This window comes from Camelus dromedarius, chromosome 14 (genome assembly GCF_036321535.1).
Source record: "Camelus dromedarius isolate mCamDro1 chromosome 14, mCamDro1.pat, whole genome shotgun sequence".
NCBI classification, from domain to species: Eukaryota; Metazoa; Chordata; class Mammalia; order Artiodactyla; family Camelidae; genus Camelus; species Camelus dromedarius.
Genome location: NC_087449.1, coordinates 39,490,275 through 39,511,655, shown reverse-complemented (window position 1 = coordinate 39,511,655; position 21,381 = coordinate 39,490,275). Strand labels below are relative to the sequence as shown.

Here is a 21,381-nt window from a genome sequence, read left to right as displayed (position 1 = left end):
CCTGTGGGCCGCGGTCGGCCTGGGGCTGGCGGGGCTCGGCTGGTCCCCAACCCATGTGATCCCGGCCTCAGCCGCGAGGCGCCGCCCTCCCGCCGGGCGCAGTACGGACCACATGCCCCAGGATGCACAGCGGCCGGGCCTTGGCTCGGCGGGGGCCTCGAGCGGAGCGTCGCTCTATGCCTGCTCGGGGGCGCGCGGGCTCGCGCGAGGACAGGAGCGGGGACCCGGAATGAGTTTCTGCGCAGTTCCGCTGAGCCGTGCCGGGCTGTGCCGGGCCGGGTCGGGCCAGGGCAGGCGCGGGAGGAGGGGGACGGCTCCTGAGTCGGCGGTGCCGGGGACAGGCGCTCGGGGCAGCCCGTGCCTATCTGAGGTCCCCGCCCCGTCCCGGCCGGGCCGGCTCGCCTGTCAGTCACTGGGGCGGAGGCAGGCGGCGGTAGCGGGGCCGGAGCCGGGCGGTGAGAAGAGCGCGGGCCAGGCCGAGCGGAGGGGACCTGCTACAGCCCCCCAACTCTACGGACTCTTCGCCCCAGACTCGCGGAGCTGCACCCCTGTGCTTCGTTGGACGCCTCCGTAACCTGCGAAGGGCTCTCTCTCTCTCCCCCGAGACCCCCTACCACCGTGACCTCCTCCTAGGACCCGAGAGCTCACTCAGACGAGGGTGTTGTGGGTACAGGCTGTCGACCCTGTGACCCCTCACAGGCCAGGGCCTCGGTTTCCCCCAGGCCTCCCTGCCCTATGACTTCCTCCTCATAGATTCTGGGGACAGAGCCGTGACCTACCACCGGGACCCTCACCTGCCAACTCCTCACTGACGGCTTCCTTCTCTGAATTTCCCTCAGTGGGTGTCCTCCTCAGAGCACCCTTTTGCCCTCTGGCAAGCCCCCCACCCCCAACGGAGGTGGGGAGGCCTCGGCAGCCATGCTCACCCTGGGCCCCCTGTCACTCCACCATTCCCTGGACACCCAAGCCGGAATCTAGCAGGGAGCCAGCAGCCAAGAGGCTGGGGCAGAAGACAGGTCACGGTCCACCTCCCTGCTGGGGAGGGAGCAAAGATGGAGCGGCGGGAGGAGCAGCCCGGGGCTGCAGGGGCTGGAGCAGCACCAGCCTTGGACTTCACTGTGGAGAACGTGGAGAAGGTATGAGGGCCCTGGGGTGGGCACTCCAGTGACAGAGCAGAAGTTCTGGGGACTGACACTAATGCCAGAGCCCAGGCCTGGGCTGGGTGCCCGCTGGGATGGTGCCTCCAGAGCACCTGGCATTTGCTGTCTCTGGGCAGGCAGGACAGCAGTGTAATGGTGTCTTAATAGGCTATTTTTGGCCTTCCTTTAGACATGGGTCCTCTGTGGATACTCTAGGGTCTTGGGATGGTCCTTTCAGGGTGCTGATGGTTTAGACCTCCAGCCAGATTGGCTGTTCTCCAGCTCCAGGGGAACTGCATGAGCAGTGCAGTAAGAAACCAGGAACCCAGGAGACCTGCAGCTCAGTCCCCAGAAACCATAGTGATGCTGAACCATCCTGGACCTGTTTTGTTGAGCCAGGAATTCAGAAAATAACCTGGAACTAAAGCAATCTGGGTTATGTTTCCCTCCTTCTTAGAGAGGGTCCTTCCTTTGTTGGATGGAGGCCAAACTACTCCTGGGCAGGCAGGAGTAGGGCTGGCCCCCTTTGTTTTGTGCTAGGTCCAAGGGGCCTGGTCCTGCTGGCAGCTTCAGTGTCCTTAGCTACTCACCTGCCCATATGGCTTCCTGCCATGGCACTCCTAGGCTTCCACACTGCCCAGTCCATCTTTTTGAACTGTTTCTCTGTTTCTTTTCTGGGTTCTGCCCCCAGAGGCCTGGAATGCAGAAATGCATACCCCCCTGGGATGAATGGGAAGATGGGCCTACCTTGCTGGAAAGCAGGGAATGGTTGCAGATATTCATTTGTTATTCTTGAGCCCTGTTTACCATTCCAAATGGTGAGGCTGCATCTCTCTGCTTCTGTTCTCTGCCTGCCTCAGCATCCCTGAGGGGACCAAACAAGTAACAGTGGCATAACTGGCTGTCAGGGGTACAGATAGGGCTAAGCCTACTTAAATGGAGCCTGGTTAGGAGGTAAGAGTCCTGGCCTCGGTCTTCTACCCTGAGGCTGGGAAGTGTTGGCATGGTGGTGCACTGTTCCATGTGCTACCAGGGAGATAAACCACTGTTTTCTTACTGTGTGAAGTCCCAATGGAGTTGGGACCCTAGGGTTTTGGCTAGTTGAGAGCTCCAGGGTAGGCATTTGCCAGGGCTACAGGCCAAGACTTCTCTGGACCAGCTTTTTGGACCCTCTCATATGCTCCCTGAGGATTGTTCTCACCCTTCCCTCCAGTGTGTCTCTGCCCTAGGGCTGCATGGCCAGGTCTTAGTCCTGCTCAGATTTCACAGTGGGTTTGGTGCCAGCATCTGAAGTGACCTAGGGATGATCCTGGGGGAGCTAAATGGAGCTATTGGAGGAGATGGGAACAGCTGTGCCTGGGAGGGTTAGGGCCCTTCAGGCTGTTCCACTCTCTTCTCGGGTTTAGCTTCTTCCCTGTGGAGCCGTTCCTTCCACCTGAGCCTTGCCCTTTACCTCAGGTGCTTCCCCTTTGGGGAACTCGGCCTCTTCTTTTTCTGCTTTCTTTTGGAGGTTCACTCCCTGAACCCATAGTGTTTTGCTATAAGAAGAAGAGGATATGGTAGAACATGGACAAAGTTCAGGCTCTCAAGATACTGGCAGGACCCCAGGCCCGGGAAACACTGCAGAGCCCTGAGGTCTCCCTTCCTGCTCAGCCCCCCAGTCAGAAAGAGAGCACAGTCTTGCAGGACCAAGTCACGCCCTCTGTTCTGGGCTCTGGCAGGATCCAGAGTGGCCGGCACCTGCTCAGTCCTGTGCTGTCCTGCAGGCTCTGCACCAGCTCTACTACGACCCCAACATTGAGAACAAGAACCTGGCTCAGAAGTGGCTGATGCAGGCCCAGGTCTCCCCACAGGCCTGGCACTTCAGCTGGCAGCTACTGCAGCCCGACAAGGTGCCTGAGATCCAGTACTTTGGGGCCAGTGCCCTGCACATCAAGATCTCGCGCTACTGGAGTGACATCCCTACTGACCAGTATGAGAGTCTAAAGGCACAGCTCTTCACCCAGATCACCCGCTTTGCCAGTGGCTCCAAGATTGTGCTGACTCGGCTATGTGTGGCGCTGGCCTCGCTGGCTCTCAGCATGATGCCTGACGCTTGGCCGTGTGCTGTGGCAGATATGGTACGGCTCTTCCAGGCTGAGGACTCACCGGTGGATGGCCAGGGCCGCTGCCTGGCCCTGCTGGAGCTACTGACAGTGCTGCCCGAGGAGTTCCAGACCAGCCGCCTGCCCCAGTATCGCAAAAGCCTGGTGCGGACCAGCCTGGCAGTGGAGTGTGGGGCTGTCTTCCCACTGCTGGAGCAGCTGCTGCAGCAGCCCAGCTCACCCAGCTGTGTGCGTCAGAAGGTGCTCAAGTGCTTTTCCAGCTGGGTGCAGCTGGAGGTGCCGCTGCAGGACTGCGAGGCGCTCATTCAGGCTGCCTTCGCTGCTCTGCAGGACTCAGAGCTCTTCGACAGCAGTGTGGAGGCCATTGTCAATGCCATCTCACAGCCTGATGCCCAGAGGTGAGCTGGTCCCCACTGTCCTGGAGATGGACAGCTTGCTTGGCCAGCCACACACACATCCATCCATCCACCCATTCAGTAAACATTAATTGAGTGCCTATTGCATGCTTGAAAATATAGCAAGGAACCAAATGAGACATTTCCCTTGTCCCTATGGTTCAGAGAGGGAGACAGACATTAAACAACTAACCATCCAACAAACTATTCAATGAAAATATTTCACCCTCTCCTCTCTTTCTCTCAATCAATCAGTCACCAGGTCCTGGCTGTCCTGTTCCTGATCACATTGCATATCTATTTTTTCCATTTCCGCTGCCACCACCTCCGTCAAGGCTGTCCTCATCTCTCTCCCCAGATAACTGAGGAGCTTCCTCACCAGTCCCTGGTTTTTACTCTTAGACCCTTCATTGTCTACCTAGCAGCCAGAATGATCTTTTAAAAATGAGTATCTAGTCTTTCCTTTCTGCTCAGAACCCTCCAGTGGCTCTTCACTGCTCTTAGGGTAAGGTTCAAATCCTTAACGTGATTCACAAGGGTGCTGCACATTACGGCACTTCCAGCCTAATCTCATGCCGTGCTCCTTGCTGTCTTCACTCTCACATGGTCGTTTTAACTCCGTGAGTGGCCCAGGCTCCTTCCAGCCTCTGAACGTTCACATGTACCTGACATGTCACCTTTGCCGCAGCTGGAACTTCACTTTCTTAGGGAAGTCCTCATGATTTCTAAGACTCAGTTTAGTCTTCTCTTTTATTTTATCTCAGAGCTCCCAGTGTTTTTCCTTCTTAGCCCATGACATGATTTCATTATAAATTAATGTACATCTCCCCATTAGTTTCTCAGCAATGTGAGGACAGGCACTCTGTCATTTTATTTTGTCACATTGTGCCTGGCAGCACTTGGTATCATTCATTATTTTTCAAACAGATGAAAAGTAGGAGTTGCCTGAGTGGTGAGGGGTGGGGAAGGGGGATGTTGGAAGAGGAGTGAGTGTTCCAGGCTTCGGGAACCACAGCAGGGGCAAAGTCCTGCAGTGGACAGCACCACTGTACATTCAAGGACCCCGAAGAAGGTGAGTGTAGTCAGGTGCTTGTTCAGCAAATGTTTCTTGAGCTCCTGTTTATGTTTGGGGCCCTGGGCTGAGCACAGGGAGCATAAAGACAAATGGGTTGACTTCTGCAAGTCAGGAGCTAACAATCTAATAGACACTTGAATGGACAAGTACAGTCAACGTGATGAGGAAAGCAGGGGGCTGTCAGAACCCTGAGGAGGCATTTAACCCAGCCTGAGGATTATGAGGGGCTTCCCAGAGGAGGTGGCATCTGAGCTGGGCTTTGAAGACTGTGTAAGAATTAGCCAGATGGAGGTCGATGGATATGGGAGGACATTGCAACAAGATGGAAGAGCCCAAGCAAGGGAAGGGTGTGAGGGATCCTGGTGAGTGAGTGTGATTAGGCAGCAGGGTGTAAGGCCAGTGGTGGGAGAGCCAGGCCCAGAACATGCAAGACCTTGTCAGCCAGGCTTAAGATTTTGGTCTTTATCCTAATGTAAAGATATCAAAGGATTTTAAGCAGTGAAAATAGCATGATGAGATTTTTAGTGTAAATTGGATTGGCCAGGGCAAGACTGGAGGCCTTACACCTAACATTTCAGAGAAAAGGCTTTGGGAATGCTTGGCAGAATGAGAGGGAAAATGCCACTGAAAGAGACGGCATGGGGAAGTGGTTAATGGCTCTAGCCTTGGCATTAGTCACATTTGAGTCTGAATCCCAGATGGTCCACTTACTAGATCTGAGACCTTGGGTAGGCCACTTTTAAGCCTCAGTTTTTATCATCAGTGAAATAGGTTGATCATATTACCTCACAGAGTTTAAATAGGATCATGTGCCCAGGGCCTGCCCCTCATATGCTGTGGAGAATATTTTGTTATGAGGATTAAATAAGAGGATATTTGTGAAAGGTTTAGCATGGTTCCTGGACAATCCATAAATGGCAGTTGCTTGCATTTGGTATCGTTATCGCATTGGCAGTTACTATGAGCCCTTTCCCATGGTTTCCCAGGTTTACCAACTTAAGGTGGGTACCAAGTCCCAGGTCAAGTCCTTTCTTGGCAGTCTGAAGCTCCGGTGCAGGCTGGGCTTGGACAGTTGGTGCCTAAGGGGAATTGGCAGGGCCAGTGCATGGGTGATGTGGAGTGTCCTTGGATACACTCAGGTTTACCTGCCTAGCCAGTCTTGAGGGCTCTGGCAGGTAATTGATGCCTCTTCTTCTCTGAACGAATGAACGAGCAAGAAGCCAGTGAGGGAACCTATAGCCTCCTGAGCGCCCATTGGCTGCAGCCCCCTTGGTTGCTTAGCAACTCTCCCCATTTTCTCAGCTCTGCTCCCAGAGCTCTAATTGCAGGTCTAGGCTGAGCTCAGTGTGAGTGGCAGCCAAGGAGTCCTAGCAGCCCTGCCCCGGCAGCTCAAGCTGACCAACAGGAGCCAGGCCTCTTGAACCAAGTCTCAGCCGTGGTACTTAAAGACATCCTTTCTATCTCCCTCCCCCAAACCTAGATGCCTCTGGGGGTTCTCAGGCCTGTTCTCCTGTCTGCTCACACATCTCAGGCATAGGCGCCCAGGTGGTAGGAAATCTACACAGGAGTTTCCCCCGTGGGTGGTCTGCACCCAGCCCAAGTCAGCGAGTCAGCATTTGGGCCTTGCTCTGTCTTGTCTGTTTCCTGGCTTTGGCTTGGGAAAGTTACCTTCAGTGGCTTTGACTCCTGGGTCATCCAGCCACTACCTCCCCAGGTGTACTAGACATTGGCCCTCTCCTTGGCTGAACTTGCACTCAAGTCACTCTTCTCCCACCCCTCCACAGCTGCTTCTGCTTGCCTGGCTCTCTCTCCTTTGAAATTTTTTTTCCTGAGATTTATTTTTAATCCTGGAAAAGCTTTTCACTGGGGGCCATGGAAGGAAAGAAGGTGAATTATACAGGCTCTTGGGGGGCTCCCATCAATTAGAACTTTAGATATGGGCTAAGAGCTGCGTAGATCCTTTGAGGAAGTTCAAGTTGGGTCCTGAAACAGAAGCAGACCTATAGCTGTATAAGGAGGTGTCTCAGCTTGGGATCTGTGTCTAACTTGCACTATGACCTTGAGTAATACTGGGAGCTCTACTGGCTACATTGTTCTTCGTGTATCCTATTATGAGCCTCAGTTGAGACAAATTAAGAACTTTCCTTGAGTACCTACTGTGTACATGAATTTTGAAGGCATGAGGGAGCTTTCGAATACAGTGGGGATGCTGTGGGGGTAGGGCACTACTTCCTGCTCCCATCTCAGCTGTTGGGGAGTTCTCAGGCTGTGGCCTTGGCCCTGCCCCTACTCTTTGTGCCAGAGTCTGGCCTGAGGGTGCCCATTGTCTTGTGGTGCAGCCCGTGTCAGAGTCATGAGACTGAAGCTATCCCAGCTGTCTCCAGGCAGCACCCTCTGGAGCTGTCTCTGGACTGCGGGTGTCCTGCTATCTTGTTCCTCAAGAACGGGGATGTGTAGAAGGCCAACATCCTGGGCTGGTTGCCTCTTGTCCTTTTTGTTTTTCTTTCTTTCTTCCTTCCTTCCTTCCTTCCCGTCTTTCTTCCTTTCATTTTTGAAGGCGGGAGGTAATTAGGTTTATCTATTTAATGGAGGTACTGGGAATTGAACCCAGGACCTTGTGCGTACTAAGCATGCGCTCTACCACTGAGCTGTATCCCTCCTGCCTCTTGTCCTTTTCATCCTCCCACTAAGGTTATGAGGGAGGTTACCTGCCTAGCAACCTGCTTAGGGCAAGTCCAGATAGAAGTCCTTCTGGACTCTTAGTCCACACCCCCCGCCCCTCCATAGATTGCTGTGGTGACATTGTGATTGACAGCAGAGGGATCCCAAGCATCTGATCCCCCTTGAGAGTATCACTTACTCTACTTAGTCTCATCTCCACAGAGCAGGCTTCTGGGAAGGGGTCCAGTGGGATGGGGCTAGCCTTCTCTGTCTCCTTTGTATATTCTGCTTCCTCCGCTCCTTCTTTAGGGATCATTGTGCTTCAGGGCTCTGACCTGGACCCTCTTCTTTTCTCTCATTCAACACTTTCTTCCTGGGCATTTCTCATTTACTCCCATAGCTGTTTGTGGATGACTCCTGCATCTGTGTCTCTTGCTCTAAGTGTTTTATATCCAACTGTCTGGACCCTTCTACCTGCATATCTCACCAGGTACCTCTGATTCAACATGCCTAGCACTGAACCACCTTCTAGCCACTCACTGAATTTGCTTACTGTCTCCCTCTACCCATCCCTCTAAGTCTCAGAAAATACCTCCACCATATACTTAGTTGTTTAGCTGGTAACCTGAGAGCTGTCCTTGACTCTTCCCCATCCTCGTATCCAGTCCTTTATCAAGTCCTGTCTGTTTTGCCTCTAAGCTCCCTCTGAGTTCATCATCTTCTCTCCCCTCCTGCTGCTGCCAGCGTCCTTAGGAGTTAGGATTCGGTGGTAGAGGGTGGAGTGGGAGGTGGGGACTGGTGCTCTTGGGAGCTGTTGCTGCCTTCTAAAGTCTTTAAGAGGACTCCTCAGCCTGTGTTACCTCTTCTGTCGTCCATCCTGGTTCAGCCTCCACTGACACTGGTGTATTCAATTCCTAGAGCTGCCATAATAAAGTGCCACACACTGGCACACAAAACGGAAATTTATTATCTCACAATTGTGGAGGCTAGAGGTCCGAAACTAAGGTGTCAGCATCCTTTGAAACCTGTAGGGAGGTCCTTCCTTGCCACCTCCTAGCTTCTGGTGGTTTGCTGGCAACCTTTGGTGTTCACCTGGCTTGCAGCTGCATAATTCCAGCCTCTGCCTTTATCATCACAGGTCATTCTCCCTGCAGGTCTCTGTCTTCATCTGAATGTCTTCTTTTAAGGACACTTGTCATATTGTATTAGGGATACCCCTTACTCTATGACCTCATCTGCAATGACCCTATTTCCAAATAAAGTCACATTCTGCGATACTGGAGGTCAGGACTTAAGCTTATCTTTTTGCAGGGAACAGAGCTCAATTCATAACAGTCTGTTCTCTGGCCCTCCAAAATTTATGAGCTTCTCACATGCAAAATAGATCCACTCATCCCAACCTCCCCAAAAGTCTTAACTCATTTCAGCATCAACTCTAAGTCCAATTGAAGGACATAAGTCAACCCATAACACTGACCTTCTCCTGGAGGTCTCTAATCTAAAATTTTCCCCAAATTGGGCAGCATCACACCTGCCATGTAGGCCCTCACCTCTTTTTTTGCTTTGGATTTGATATGGGAAGCAGGGCTTTGATGGAAGACAGGGAGCTTGTGCCTTTCTCTCAAAACTGGTGGGGGATGAGCAGACTGTTCTGATGAGTCTCCTCACCTCATGCCTCCAGGTACGTGAACACACTCCTGAAACTCATCCCGCTGGTGCTGGGACTGCAGGATCAACTGCGACAGGCAGTGCAGAATGGGGATATGGAGACTTCCCACGGCATCTGTCGCATTGCTGTGGCCCTGGGCGAGAACCATTCCCGGTGAGGAGAGGTGCAGTTGTGGTTGGGACAGCAGGGCCCTCTAAGAGGTGGGGCAGGCAGAATGACCTCACTATGTCTTCTCTCTTCCAGGGCCTTGCTGGACCAGGTGGAGCACTGGCAGAGCTTCCTGGCCCTTGTCAACATGATCATGTTCTGCACGGGCATCCCTGGCCACTTTCCTGTCAATGAGACTACCAGCTCCCTGACTCTCACCTTCTGGTACACACTGCAGGTGTGTCTGTGTGACCTTCAGTAGAACTGGGCCATGGTGGATGAAGGTGGATCATGGGCTTCTGTGGCTAACTCCCTTCCCTGGCTCTCTCAGGATGACATTCTGTCCTTCGAGGCAGAGAAGCAGGCTGTGTACCAGCAGGTGTACCGGCCAGTCTACTTCCAGCTGGTGGATGTGCTTCTGCACAAGGCCCAGTTCCCTTCTGATGAAGAATATGGATTCTGGTCCTCAGATGAGAAGGAGCAGTTCCGAATTTACAGGTGATGGCAGCAGGCCAATCCTGGCTCTAAAGGGAGTCCTGAAATAATGAAGGCAATGAGGGGAGGGGCCCAAGGCTAGGCTTCCTGAATCCTGGGCCTCCTCTGTCTATTCTCTATGTACTTTCACATGAGGGTACTGGGTGGACTCCTGGGCTTGGGGGAAGCATCCAGGCCGTGTATAAGGCCTTCATCTGCTTCTCAGGGTGGACATCTCAGACACGCTCATGTATGTCTATGAGATGCTGGGGGCCGAGCTGCTCAGCAACCTCTATGACAAGCTGGGCCGTTTGCTCACCAGCTCAGAGGAGCCCTACTCCTGGCAGGTACCTCCCAAGCCTGAATCCCTCAGCCCTCCCAGACCTGTCACACCCTCCTCCTCAGCCAAGCCAGTAGCATCCTCTTTCCCCAGCACACAGAGGCCCTGCTCTATGGCTTCCAATCCATCGCAGAGACCATCGATGTCAACTATTCTGACGTGGTGCCCGGGCTCATTGGCCTCATCCCACGGATCAGCATCAGCAACGTGCAGCTGGCGGACACTGTCATGTTCACCATTGGTGAGACCTGGCACACACCCAGGAGCACATTCCCAGAGCCAAGGCACCCATCCCCAGCCACAGCCAGCCTGCTGGGTCCGATCCAAAATGGGAGGCATACAGGCCCACGCACACAATCAGCCTTGCAGACAACTGACTGTCCTGGCACATCTAAGGGTCCTTGCTACAGCGTACTGAGCTGCATTTCAGTGAGGCTAGTTCACTGTCGATGCAACAGCAGCGCTGAGCCTCTCCTGAGTAACTCCTTCCTGCTTCTCAGCTGTAAGGCTCATGTTTGAGCATGTGTGTGTGTGTTTGCCCATTCCATCCTCTGAATGAGCAGTGCTCTGTACTGGGGCTGCAACTCAACCCTGCCAGGAGCTCTGCCTGCCTCACCAGGATGTGGTACAAAGCCAGCCTGGCCTGCCTCTGAAGTCCTCCCTTCTCCCTTCTTCCCCCAGGAGCCCTGTCTGAATGGCTGGCCGACCACCCCGTCATGATCAACAGCGTTCTGCCCCTTGTACTGCATGCCCTAGGCAATCCCGAGCTCTCCATCTCTTCCGTGTCCACCCTCAAGAAGATCTGCCGAGAATGCAAGTATGACCTGCCGCCCTATGCTGCCAACATTGTGGCTGTCTCCCAGGTATGTGGGGCCCTGGTGCAGCTGGACCTCAGGGCACACTGTACTGCATTGATACCATATTCCTTTTCTTTATCTCCAGGATGTCCTGATGAAACAGATCCATAAGGTGAGCTAAGAATTTTCTAGGGGGCTTCTTGGGGTATTGTGGGGATCTATAGAAATCCCATCTTCTGCTGTTCCCCCACCTCTTGTCCCTTATTCTCTGTTCTTAGAACCTTCCCCAAGAGGTTCATTCTTCCCACCCACAACCAGATATGTCCAGGACTGACCCTCCATGTTCTGCCCCACAGACGAGCCAGTGCATGTGGCTGATGCAGGCACTGGGCTTCCTGCTGTCAGCCCTGCAAGTGGAGGAGATTCTTAAAAACCTGCACTCACTCATCTCACCGTATATCCAACAGCTGGAGAAGCTGGCAGAGGAGATAGTGAGTGAGCTGGTGTGCGTGTGTGTGTGGCTGGGGAAAGCAGTGGGACTCTAGGGCTTTTCTGTGTGGGCTGTGGCTGCTGAGGGGTGGGGTTGGAGCTGGCAGTCAGGGCTGGGGCCAGGGGGTCCAGCTGGGGATGGGAGATTCAGAGCTTGGTTCACTTCTCCCCATAGCCTAATCCCTCCAACAAGCTGGCCATTGTCCACATCTTGGGGCTTCTCTCCAACCTCTTCACCACACTGGACGTCAGTCATCATGAGGATGATCACGAAGGCCCTGAGCTCCGGAAGCTGCCAGTGCCGCAGGGACCCAACCCTGTGGGTGATGTTGTCATTGCCATTGCCCCCCCAAGCCCTGTGAGAATGTCATTGTCACCCCCCAACTCTATGAGTAATAATTGTCATTGTTTCCCTAGCCCCATGGGGCATGATGCATTTGGTCCTCTGACCCCATAAATGACAGTATCATTGCTCCCCACTCTGTAGAGAGTGATGTCATTGTCTCAGTCAGCCCTGTGGGTGATGTTGTCATTGTCCCCAGCCCAACTAGGGTGATGTTATTATCCTGTTTCCTCCACTCCATGGGGGACTCTGACATTATCCTTCGACCCCTAAGTGATGTAATATCGGCCACTTTTTAACCCCCAACTCTGTGGGGCCTTCTACTTCAACATTCACTGTCCCCTGTGGGCACTGAGGATGCTTACATGCTCCACATGTAATAGTTCTTGTCTTGGGGTTGTTCCCAGTCTAGAGAAAAGACATATAAGCAGATTGTGACAGAGCAGTGTGATAAGTGCTGTGGTAAGCTCCGGCACGGGGGGCTGCAGTGACCACTTACAAGCTGTTTGATCTGGGGCAAGCCTCAGCCTCCCATTCAGAACTATGAACATCAGGATATCTGACACTCATCTCATAGAACTGTGCTGGATAGCAGATGTGGTCTTGATTGAAAGTACTCTGCATACTGTAAAGCTCTGTACAGATGTGAGAGACTGCTTTGGTCATTGTTCCAAGTACGCCCTCCAGGGTTTTTCCTGGAGAAAAGGAAGCCACAATACCCTGGCCCCTCTACTCAACTCCTGACCCCTCTACTCAACTCCTGACCCCAGTTTCAGTTACCCTTTCGGCTCCAGACCAAAGCGAAGCCACTGTCCTCCCAAGGAGCCCTTCTCCTTCGGAGGTAGTCATCATCCTGCCCACCCTCACCTTCCAGCACCTCAGGCTGCTCTCTGCTCCCCCATAAGCTGCCTGTATCTGTGCATGCCTTGGCGCTCTCTACCCTAAGATTATCTGGGTGAGACAGCATCTATCCTTCTTCAGGAATTAGCCCGTAGGCCTTTTGCTGAGCAGAAGTAGATAGGGAGTGAGTCTTTTAAAAGGTTACAAAATTTTAATAATCTTCTGAAGTACTCATAATACCTCTACTTTGCAGTTTGAGGCTTTCTCTGAAATGATTACTAGAATTCTGGATATCTTCTTGCATTCATGGGGGTTCAGCAAAGCACTCCTTCCCCCAGGGTCCCATGCACTGAGTCTTCAACCTGCAGTCTGGGGGAATGGGTTTGAACTCCTGGCCTACTTCCAGCAGCCAAGTAGTCCTTCTCAGGTGGGTGAAAGTAGAGGTGGGGGCACCTCATTTCTTCCTGTGTCTTCAGGTGGTCGTGGTACTGCAGCAGGTCTTCCAGCTTATCCAGAAGGTGCTGAGCAAATGGCTGAATGATGCCCAGGTTGTGGAGGTAAGCCTCGACCCTTGCCCTCTGCCCCATGGTGACTGTGCTCAGAGGTGGAGCAGAAGGAAAGTGTTGCTGCCCCATCTCAGCTTGTGATGATCTGAAGGAAATAAAGGAGACGAATCCCATAGACACAAACAAACCTTTGGGGAAGACATTCAGAACTTCCTGGTACCCAAGGATGGTGATGTTGGGGCCAAGTGACGGTCAGGGATTGATTTTAGCATCACAGACCTGCCTCGGTTCTTTTCAATTCAAGAGTTTCTTGCTGTTGTTGCTCCCTGAGAGGAAGTGGTGGAGATGTAAGCAGCAAGATCTAAGTTACAAAGTTCTATCCTCTGTCCCTCTGGGAAGTGCCTCTCAGCCTCCTCCTGTCCAGGGTGCGGGTCAGACGTGCTTCCCTTCCCTGGTTTGCAGAGCCAGGTGAGACCTGTGGGTAAGGCCCCTTAGGCCTCTGCAGTGCGGGGCCTTGGTTCCGTTCCAGCCAGTGGTGACCCGCTGACCCTCTAGAGCCCCTTTGCTTTCTTCCCAGGCGGTGTGCGCTATCTTCGAGAAGTCCGTTAAGACGCTGCTGGACGACTTTGCCCCCATGGTGCCACAGCTGTGTGAGATGCTGGGTCGGATGTACAGCACCATCCCGCAGGCCTCTGCTCTTGACCTCACTCGACAGGTGAGCCTTATGATTGGGGCAGCAGTGTTTGGGATGTGATCCTAGTCAGAGATCAGGCCAGGGATTGGGTAGGTGGGTGGAGTCAGGTTGATGGCTGCTCTGGCAGGGGTCCTCACCTGCATTCCAGGGATGCTGACCTGTCCTAATGGGCCAGGGCCTCAGCTGACCAGTATTCCCTGCTTTGTTGTAGCTGGTCCACATCTTTGCTCATGAGCCTGCCCACTTTCCCCCAATTGAGGCCCTCTTCCTGCTCGTCACCTCCGTCACACTCACTCTCTTCCAGCAAGGTAGGTCCTGACCAGGGTCTCTGCTGCTGCTGCCACTGCCACTGCCTCTGCTTCCCCAACTGGGGAGCCAAAGCCGCCCACTCTGTTCTCCTCTCTCCCCCAAGTTGCACCTGGGACTTGATGGGAAACTAACGGGATCAAGCACAGCACAGTTGTCACCTTACAAATAGTTGACACCTTAGGTTGAAGTGGACAAGAGAGTGAATGCTGTCTTCTACTGGCCTGCTGGGGTCAGGGCCAGTTTGGATGTGGGGGAAGGTGGGGATGGAAGCTCTGAGGGACTTGGGGCACCAAGGTGGCTCCATTTCCTTTGGGATACAATGAAAAGTGGGAAGAGCATGGGCTTTGAAGTCAGGTAGACCTAGATTCTAAGCTCATCACCACCAACTAGTTGTGTGACCTTGGGCAAGTCACTTACTTTTTCAGAGCCTTTGTTTCCATATCTGTGAAATGGAGATTTCCTATACTTGATGGGGTTGTGATAGATATTAAAGTAACGTCTTTTAGGCCCCTGGCTTGGGGTTATTTCACACAATGTACTCAGAAGTGCTGGTTCCTTTCCCTGCATTGAGACTTACTCCTTTTAAGGCCAAAAGCCTTTGGCTGTGGTCCCAGCCTCCGTTCACTGTGGCCCTCTGTCTGAGAGAGGTTGGGTGCAGGGGGCTCCAGGCTTCCCCTGCTGCCTCACCCAGGCTTCTCACTTGGAAGAGAAACTACATTGCTCTGTCAGCCTCATGAGTCTTGCCTAGATTTGTGGTCACAGGTTTGAGGCTCACCAGGGGTCACAGCTGGAGCTAGAGTGCTCTCTGCTTAAGTCCTCAGTGTCTGGTCCCATGATGCTGGCCTCTGATCCAATGGGCCATGGGGTAGGTTCAACGTGGCGGGGAAACCTGAGCCAGAAATGCAGGTGTGGTCATCTCAGCTCCACCTCTCCTTGTCCTAGTATCTGGGTCGGGTCAAGTTCTGATGGTCCCTCAGTCTGCCCACTTCTCCCTACCCTCCATGGCCACTGCTCCAGTGTAAGGTGTCAGCTGGATCACCTCAGCAGTCTTCTAACTGGTTTCCCTGACATCTGCTCTTCTCCTTTTCTGCACCCTGAGGCTGTACTGTTTTTTGTAAGACACATATCTGAGCATTTTCCCTCCCTGGCTTAAGGCCCTTGCATTGTTCCCCATCGCCCTCGGGTTATCATCCCACTCCCACCCACACAATGGAGCTCTGGCACGCCTCTCAGCCTCCATCCCTGGCATCCCCATGGCTCCAGCAGTTCAGCCACACCAACTTTCCCCTCTCCGTGTCCCATTTGATCCCTGTGCTGTGCTTCTCTGCCTGGATTACTCTGTGCCCTTTACTGGGTGAACTTTTACTTCTCCACACCTTTCCCATGCATCAGTCCTCAGAAGCTTCTGTGAGTCAGAACTGGGTGCTTCTGACCCCGTGCTGAAACTGCATCGTACATGCACCGCTGATACAGCACCAGTCACACTCAGTAAGCTGCGTCCATGTCTGTCTCTCTCCCTAGACTAAGCCCCTCAAGGGCAGGCTTGGGTCTCTTCCCTCTGCGTCCCTCAGAACAAGACCAGCATAGAATAGGTATCAGATGCCTTTGAAGAAGGGAGAGTGAGGGCTCCTTGCCCTCAGAGCCTTTCTTCCTCGCTAGCAGGGTGGCTGTTGAACTTCCGACCTGCTGTCTGCAGTGGGGCCCAGGCATAGGGCACATTGGGCCTCACTTTCCAGGACTTGACTAACTTGGGGCACAGATGTGAAAGGAATGGGCTTTATCAATGGCTCCTTACCGCCTGGGGAAGGAAGCAGGGGAGAGATTATTATCTGCTTGACAGTCGGGAAAACTGAGCGTTTGTGGCTTGCGCAAGATCACACAGCTCCTTAGTGGTGTCTCAGGCACAGGTTCCTGCAGCGCCTCCTCCTGAGAGTGGAGCAGCCAGGCAGGAGCTCCAGGCACACACTTTGCCGCAGGACTCATCAGAACTGGAGGCAGAATAGTGTCCAACATCCTGTTTGTTGGGCTTGTTGGTTGTCTTGCAGGACATATGGCCCCCTTATCTGTTATGCTGTCCTAGTCTTGCTGTCCCTTCCTCGGGATTTGCCTTCCCACCACACCATGGGGTGACACGCTGACTGGTTTCCTTCTTTCTTCGTGCATCCAGATGGTGGAAGCTGGTCGTCAGCCCTGAGCCTGGCTCTCCGCTGAGTCTGTGTCCATGTGGAGGGGTTTTGCTGGGTGGGGCTCTCATTTTTGGCCTCATGATGCAATTCCCTCCCCTAGGCCTTGCCAGTGGCTTGCCTGGCCATCCCCATAGCATACTGGGCACTGCCCTACCCAAGATTTAAGAGAACACAAGAGATTCCTTTCCTTGGCTAGACCAAGGGCCCTAACGCCATGGAAGTGAGGGGACACCTGCTCAGACCCTGATACCCTGGCCTTTCCAGGGCCTTCAGCCAGGCCTCCAAAGGAGGTACCAAGGATCGCCTCCCACCAGCCCTGCCCCCCCTCTTTGATGGCTAGTGATGGGGCAGTATGTGCTAGGAAGCAGTGTAGGGCCACCCCAGCGTGCCAGAGGCCATAGCAAGAGTGTGGGGGCTGTTTCTCCAGCCACATGGGGGCCACATTGCTCGGGCACCGCAGGATCACTTGGGGACTGACCTGAGGAGTGGGTAGTAGGCGGAAGGCCGGTTGGGAGGGAGCTGGGGCAGGCCCGTCCTTCACTTTGCCGTCTCTTTCTGTTGGGCTTCTCCCAGTTCATGGTTTTTGTATGTTTTGTTTCTTTATCTTGCTTCCTGCTGCTCATGTGCCCCCACGCTGTCTCCCTGCAGGCTCTCAGTCCCACATAACTATATGAGGTTGAGTTGCTGTTTGTATAATTTTTTCTTAAGTTCCATCTTTATTATATTTTAGGGCCCAGGGATCATCCTGATATTGTTGATTCATTTATGCAACTCCTGGCACAGGTGTGTTTTAGTTTTATTCATTCACGTTCTGTTCTCTCTCTTTCTCTTTCTCTTATGTTGAAATTCAATTTAAGCCTATTTTTAGCTTTCTGTTGACAAATTTTTTTTTCTGTTCAGTTGAATAGAGTTTCTTCATCTGTTTCCGTGGAAGTTGACAACCCAACATCCTCCTTTAGTGCCCCTTTGCCTCAAGTAGCTCAGTCTTCTGCAGAGACCAGGGAGAGGCTTATCCCAAGGGGAGGGAGCTGGGCTGGCCTGGGGGGTCGCCAAGGGAGGGAGTGGCAACTGTGCCCAGCAGCTCCTGTGCAGCTGGGGTGCCTGAGAAGTTCAAGGGCTGGAGCGGAATTGAAGGGCCTGGGGTTTATTGTCCCCGTGCTCCTGCCGGGAACTGCCTGCCTCAGTGTCCCCTGCCTGCTCCCCGAGGTAGGCTGGGAGGAGCTCCGAGGGAGGGGCTGAGCTGAATGTGCTGTGATGGAGCCAAGAGCTGGGCTGTTGGACGGGTTGTGCTGCTGCTGGGAGGTGGGGTGCTGGCTCCACTGTGAGACAGTGTTAGGTTGTGTTTATGTTTGGTGTGTGTGTTAAAGTGTGCTAGACCTTAGTTGTATGTTTTGAGTTCAGTTTGGGAAGGGAGTGGATATCACATAGCTGCTCTAAGTAGCATGTGTATCGTGTTGGGTGTTGGGATGAATGTGTAGTTGGAGTGTGGCCCCGTGCATTGATGCATGTTGTATGTTGATGTGCGTTAGGCTTTGATGGATTTTGAATGTTGATGTGTATTGGAGGCATGTCTGTAGTGGGCTGTGGGCTGTGGGAGTGCGTGTTATGAAGATCGTATATATTGCAGCAGTATGTCTGCATTAGGGGTTATATGTTTTGGAAGATATATGTATTGGGCTGTGGGAATGTGGGGTTAGTGTGATGGGGGTCCTGTGTGTTTGCGAGTTCCTATGACTTGGAGAGTCCTGTGGGTTGGGCAGAGGATGTATTTCTGTGCTTAATCATTCAAAAACAAAAATATTTTTTGACTGTGTAATACGTGGTTGGTAGTCTGCTGGGCGCTGAGGATATAATGCTGAGCAAAAACAGGCACAGCTCTTACTCTCTTGGAACTTATGGTCCAGTGGCGGGTGGGGCGCAGGAGGACAGGGGAATGGGGAGTGTGTTCTGGGTCTGGATAGACGTCAATGTGGGTATCTGTGAGGGTGTATCTTTGGGGTGAGGGCGTTTGAGTGTGTATCTGTGAATGTGTGCGTTGGGAGAGTATGTGTGCTGGAGAACTGGGTAGCTTGAGGGTGTGGGTGTGTGGACATGCCTGGGGATGTGGGGGGATTGGGATGTGAACATGTAGCGAGGGTGTGTTGCAAATGTATGAGAGTGGTGTGTATAAGGGGTGTGGTAGAGGTATGTTTGAGGGTAAGTAGGACATTTCAAATGAGGGTGCACGTGGGGCTGTTTGCACATGAATGAACTTGGGGGAGTGGAAGGTATGTGAGGGGCTGGCCGGTTAGGGGTTGATGTGGTATATGTTGGGGGGCTGCTGGGGAACAGCAGTGCTTGATGACTGCGGGGGCTGTGCAGAGCATCTCCTGTGACCTGACGATGTGCCAGTCATGTCCTGGTACCACTTGGGGTGGGCTCTCTGCCCTTGTACTCCCTCCGACATTGCAGCCCTGCTTCCTGGGCTGGGTATGGATGAGAGGGGCCTGGACACAGGAGATCCTGAGAGGTGGAGCCATGGCTCCCAGGCTCCTGCCCTGCTTTTCCTCTTTCTAAGCTGGAGAGTGCCTGAGGGGTGCGGGTGGGACATGGGAGGGGGGCTGTTCGACCCGGCTCCACATCCAACTGCCATCTCTTCTTCCTGCTGCCCTGTTAACTAATCCAGGGGCCTCAAAGGCCTTTGTGAATCAAAGTGAAATCACTGCTGGCAACCTGGAGCCTGCAGGAGATCTAGCCCTGATGGAGGGTTGGGGGGAAGGTGTTTGCTCGGGGTTACTTGGGACCCAAGCTTTCTGCGTTATGACCCCCAGTCTCTCCCATGTATACCTGTGCCATGGTCATATACACATACATGTATGTAGCATCCCTTGGCTGCTCCCCTCCTGATCTACTGAACTCTGGAGTGGTCTGGGTCCCCCAGAGATGGCTGGGTGGCTGATTTTGGCAGCCTCTACTTGTGGTATGTGAAGTTGGGGCCTGGGTGGCAGGTGAGTGGGGGGATGGTTCTTGGAGTTGGCTGGGGCTGGGCTTACCAGCTCCACCTCCTGCAGGCTCTGAAGCGGAAGCCAGATTTGTTCCTGTGTGAACGATTGGATGTCAAAGCTGTGTTCCAGTGTGGTAAGTGGGGCCAGGTGGGCAGGTGGGCCTGGAGCCCCCTCTAGAGGATCCTTGGGCCCCATCTGATCTGCTTCTGCCTTTCCCACAGCTGTGCTGGCCCTCAAGTTCCCCGAAGCACCTACTGTCAAGGCCTCCTGTGGCTTCTTTGTGAGTTCCATGCTGACCCCTGACTCCCCACCACCCTTATACCCGGCCCACACTGGCCAGGATTCTAGAGGGTAGAGGTGTGGTGTGCAGGGTCTTGTCTCCAGGGAGACGGGGGAAAGAGCTGGGGCTGACGAGCCTCTCCGTCCTCTGTAGACAGAGCTGCTGCCTCGGTGTGGGGAAGTAGAACCTGTGGGAAAGGTGGTACAGGAGGATGGCCGTATGCTGCTCATAGCAGTGCTGGAGGTGAGGTGGAGCAAGTGGGGCTTGGTGTGGGGGGAGGCCCTCACTGCTGAGGCAGCTGCCTTCCTGGGAAGCTTGAGCTGTTGGTTCCCTAAGCTCTCTGATTCTGTTGTTAAGTTGCTTTGAGGATCAGCTGGCTCTCAAAAAGCAGCACTCATCTGTCATGTGCACTTTGACTGAGGAAATGTCCAAGGGTGGGTGGGCGTGGCTAGGCACCCTTGCTGCAGAAGGGGTGAGGCCCTAGTGTGCTGAGAACCCGTCTCCCTCAGGCCATTGGGGGCCAGGCCTCCCGCAGCCTCATGGACTGCTTTGCCGACATCCTGTTTGCTCTGAACAAACACTGCTTCAGCCTCCTGAGTGTGTGGATCAAGGAGGCACTGCAGTCACCTGGTTTTCCCTCTGCCCGCCTCAGCCCTGAGCAGAAGGACACCTTCAGCCAACAGATCCTTCGGTAAGCATAGCTGGCGAGGCCTGGGCTCAGGTCTCGGGGGAGGAGGAGGCAGGGCTGGCTGGTGCTAACTTGCTCTCCCTTCTCTCCTTTAGGGAGCGAGTAAACAAGAGGCGGGTGAAGGAGATGGTGAAAGAGTTCACACTGCTGTGCCGGGGGCTACATGGCACAGATTACACAGCTGACTACTGAGGGGCACCCTTGTCCCACCCACACCTCCTCCTCATCCTTCCCCATTCCCAAAGAGTAAACCTGAATCCTCACTGCACTGTTGTCAATGCTTCCTTTCCACTGCCACTGCCTCCTAACTGGGTGACCTCAGAAGACCTAGGGGAAGGATGGGAGGATGCTTGGACCCAGGGCTTGGTAGGGAGTGGTGGGGCCAACCTCTAGCTCCTAGGTGAAAGGGGCAGTGCTGTATCCAAGCCATCTAGGCTTGAGCCATTCAGAATACTGCCATTGCCCTTGGGGTTGGTGGGGACTGCAGTAGTGTCAGCAGTTCCACCCCTCCCATTAAACTAGTCCTAATGTTCATGCACGCTTACATTTATTTAATCAACAATGGTGAGTATTAGGCCCCTAATTCTGCCTTGTCTTGTTCTGTCTGAACAAAGGCTGATCTAGTCCATAAGCTGGGAGAATGGGACCAGTGAGGAAAGGCTATGTGGAGGAGTTTCATTTCTGAAAGGAATAGGAGGTTTCCTAGATAGAGGACTTGGGGCCTTGGGCTGGAAGTGAGGTGGGGCTAGGTCCAGTTGTGGGGGAAGAATTGGAGAGTGGTTTTGAGTTCTAGGATGGGTTTCTTGTATGGAGTTATAAAGGCACCCAAATTGCACTTGGTTGAGGAGAGGTATAAAAAGGTGGGCTTAGCATGTGGAGGGGAGGAGGCATGTGGCCCCCAGAGGAAGAGGAAGACAGACCCTAGTGTTGTCTGCAAACCCATAGCTCCCCACCTCTATGGTATCTGACCAGCACAAGATGGTCAGGCCTTGGTCAGGACCAAGGACAGCTCCTGGCCAGCTGCTGCTATCCTCTAGGAGGGTTCCCTCTTTCTGTCTCCTCAATCAGAGTTCCACCCTGACTGCCTCTCAGGCACCCAAGTCTTATCCTCAGTTAGGATCTCAAGAGCAAGACAGCGCTTATTCTCATTCCTGAGCCTTGAGTCTCCTTGGAGGTGATAGAACAGTTTATTCCCATGTTTGTCTCACTCTTTTTCCTGTTCTTTTCTCAGCCTCTGCACAAATTCTGTGCCCTCCATTC

The 21,381-nt window shown here is 53.5% G+C and overlaps 1 protein-coding gene across 2 annotated transcripts; it reads left to right on the top strand.

Moving 5' to 3' along the window:
* Positions 1 to 272: 272 nt before the first annotated feature.
* IPO13 (importin 13) lies at positions 273 to 20,389 on the top strand. 2 transcript variants are annotated; one of them, XM_031465585.2, is made up of 20 exons: positions 273 to 1,136; positions 2,861 to 3,642; positions 9,057 to 9,197; positions 9,288 to 9,429; positions 9,523 to 9,689; positions 9,892 to 10,012; positions 10,099 to 10,246; positions 10,687 to 10,868; positions 10,948 to 10,974; positions 11,159 to 11,293; positions 11,467 to 11,610; positions 12,951 to 13,031; positions 13,558 to 13,695; positions 13,886 to 13,982; positions 16,900 to 16,952; positions 19,220 to 19,286; positions 19,375 to 19,433; positions 19,587 to 19,676; positions 19,943 to 20,124; positions 20,217 to 20,389. In XM_031465585.2, exons 1-20 carry the CDS (start codon positions 1,053 to 1,055, stop codon positions 20,311 to 20,313), a joined length of 2,937 nt encoding a protein of 978 aa, XP_031321445.1. In that variant the 5' UTR covers positions 273 to 1,052; the 3' UTR covers positions 20,314 to 20,389. The 2 variants fall into 2 exon arrangements, with proteins under 2 accessions (XP_031321445.1, XP_010980610.2); XM_010982308.3 differs by having other exon boundaries at positions 276 to 1,136; positions 2,906 to 3,642.
* The last annotated feature ends 992 nt before the right edge of the window (positions 20,390 to 21,381 follow it).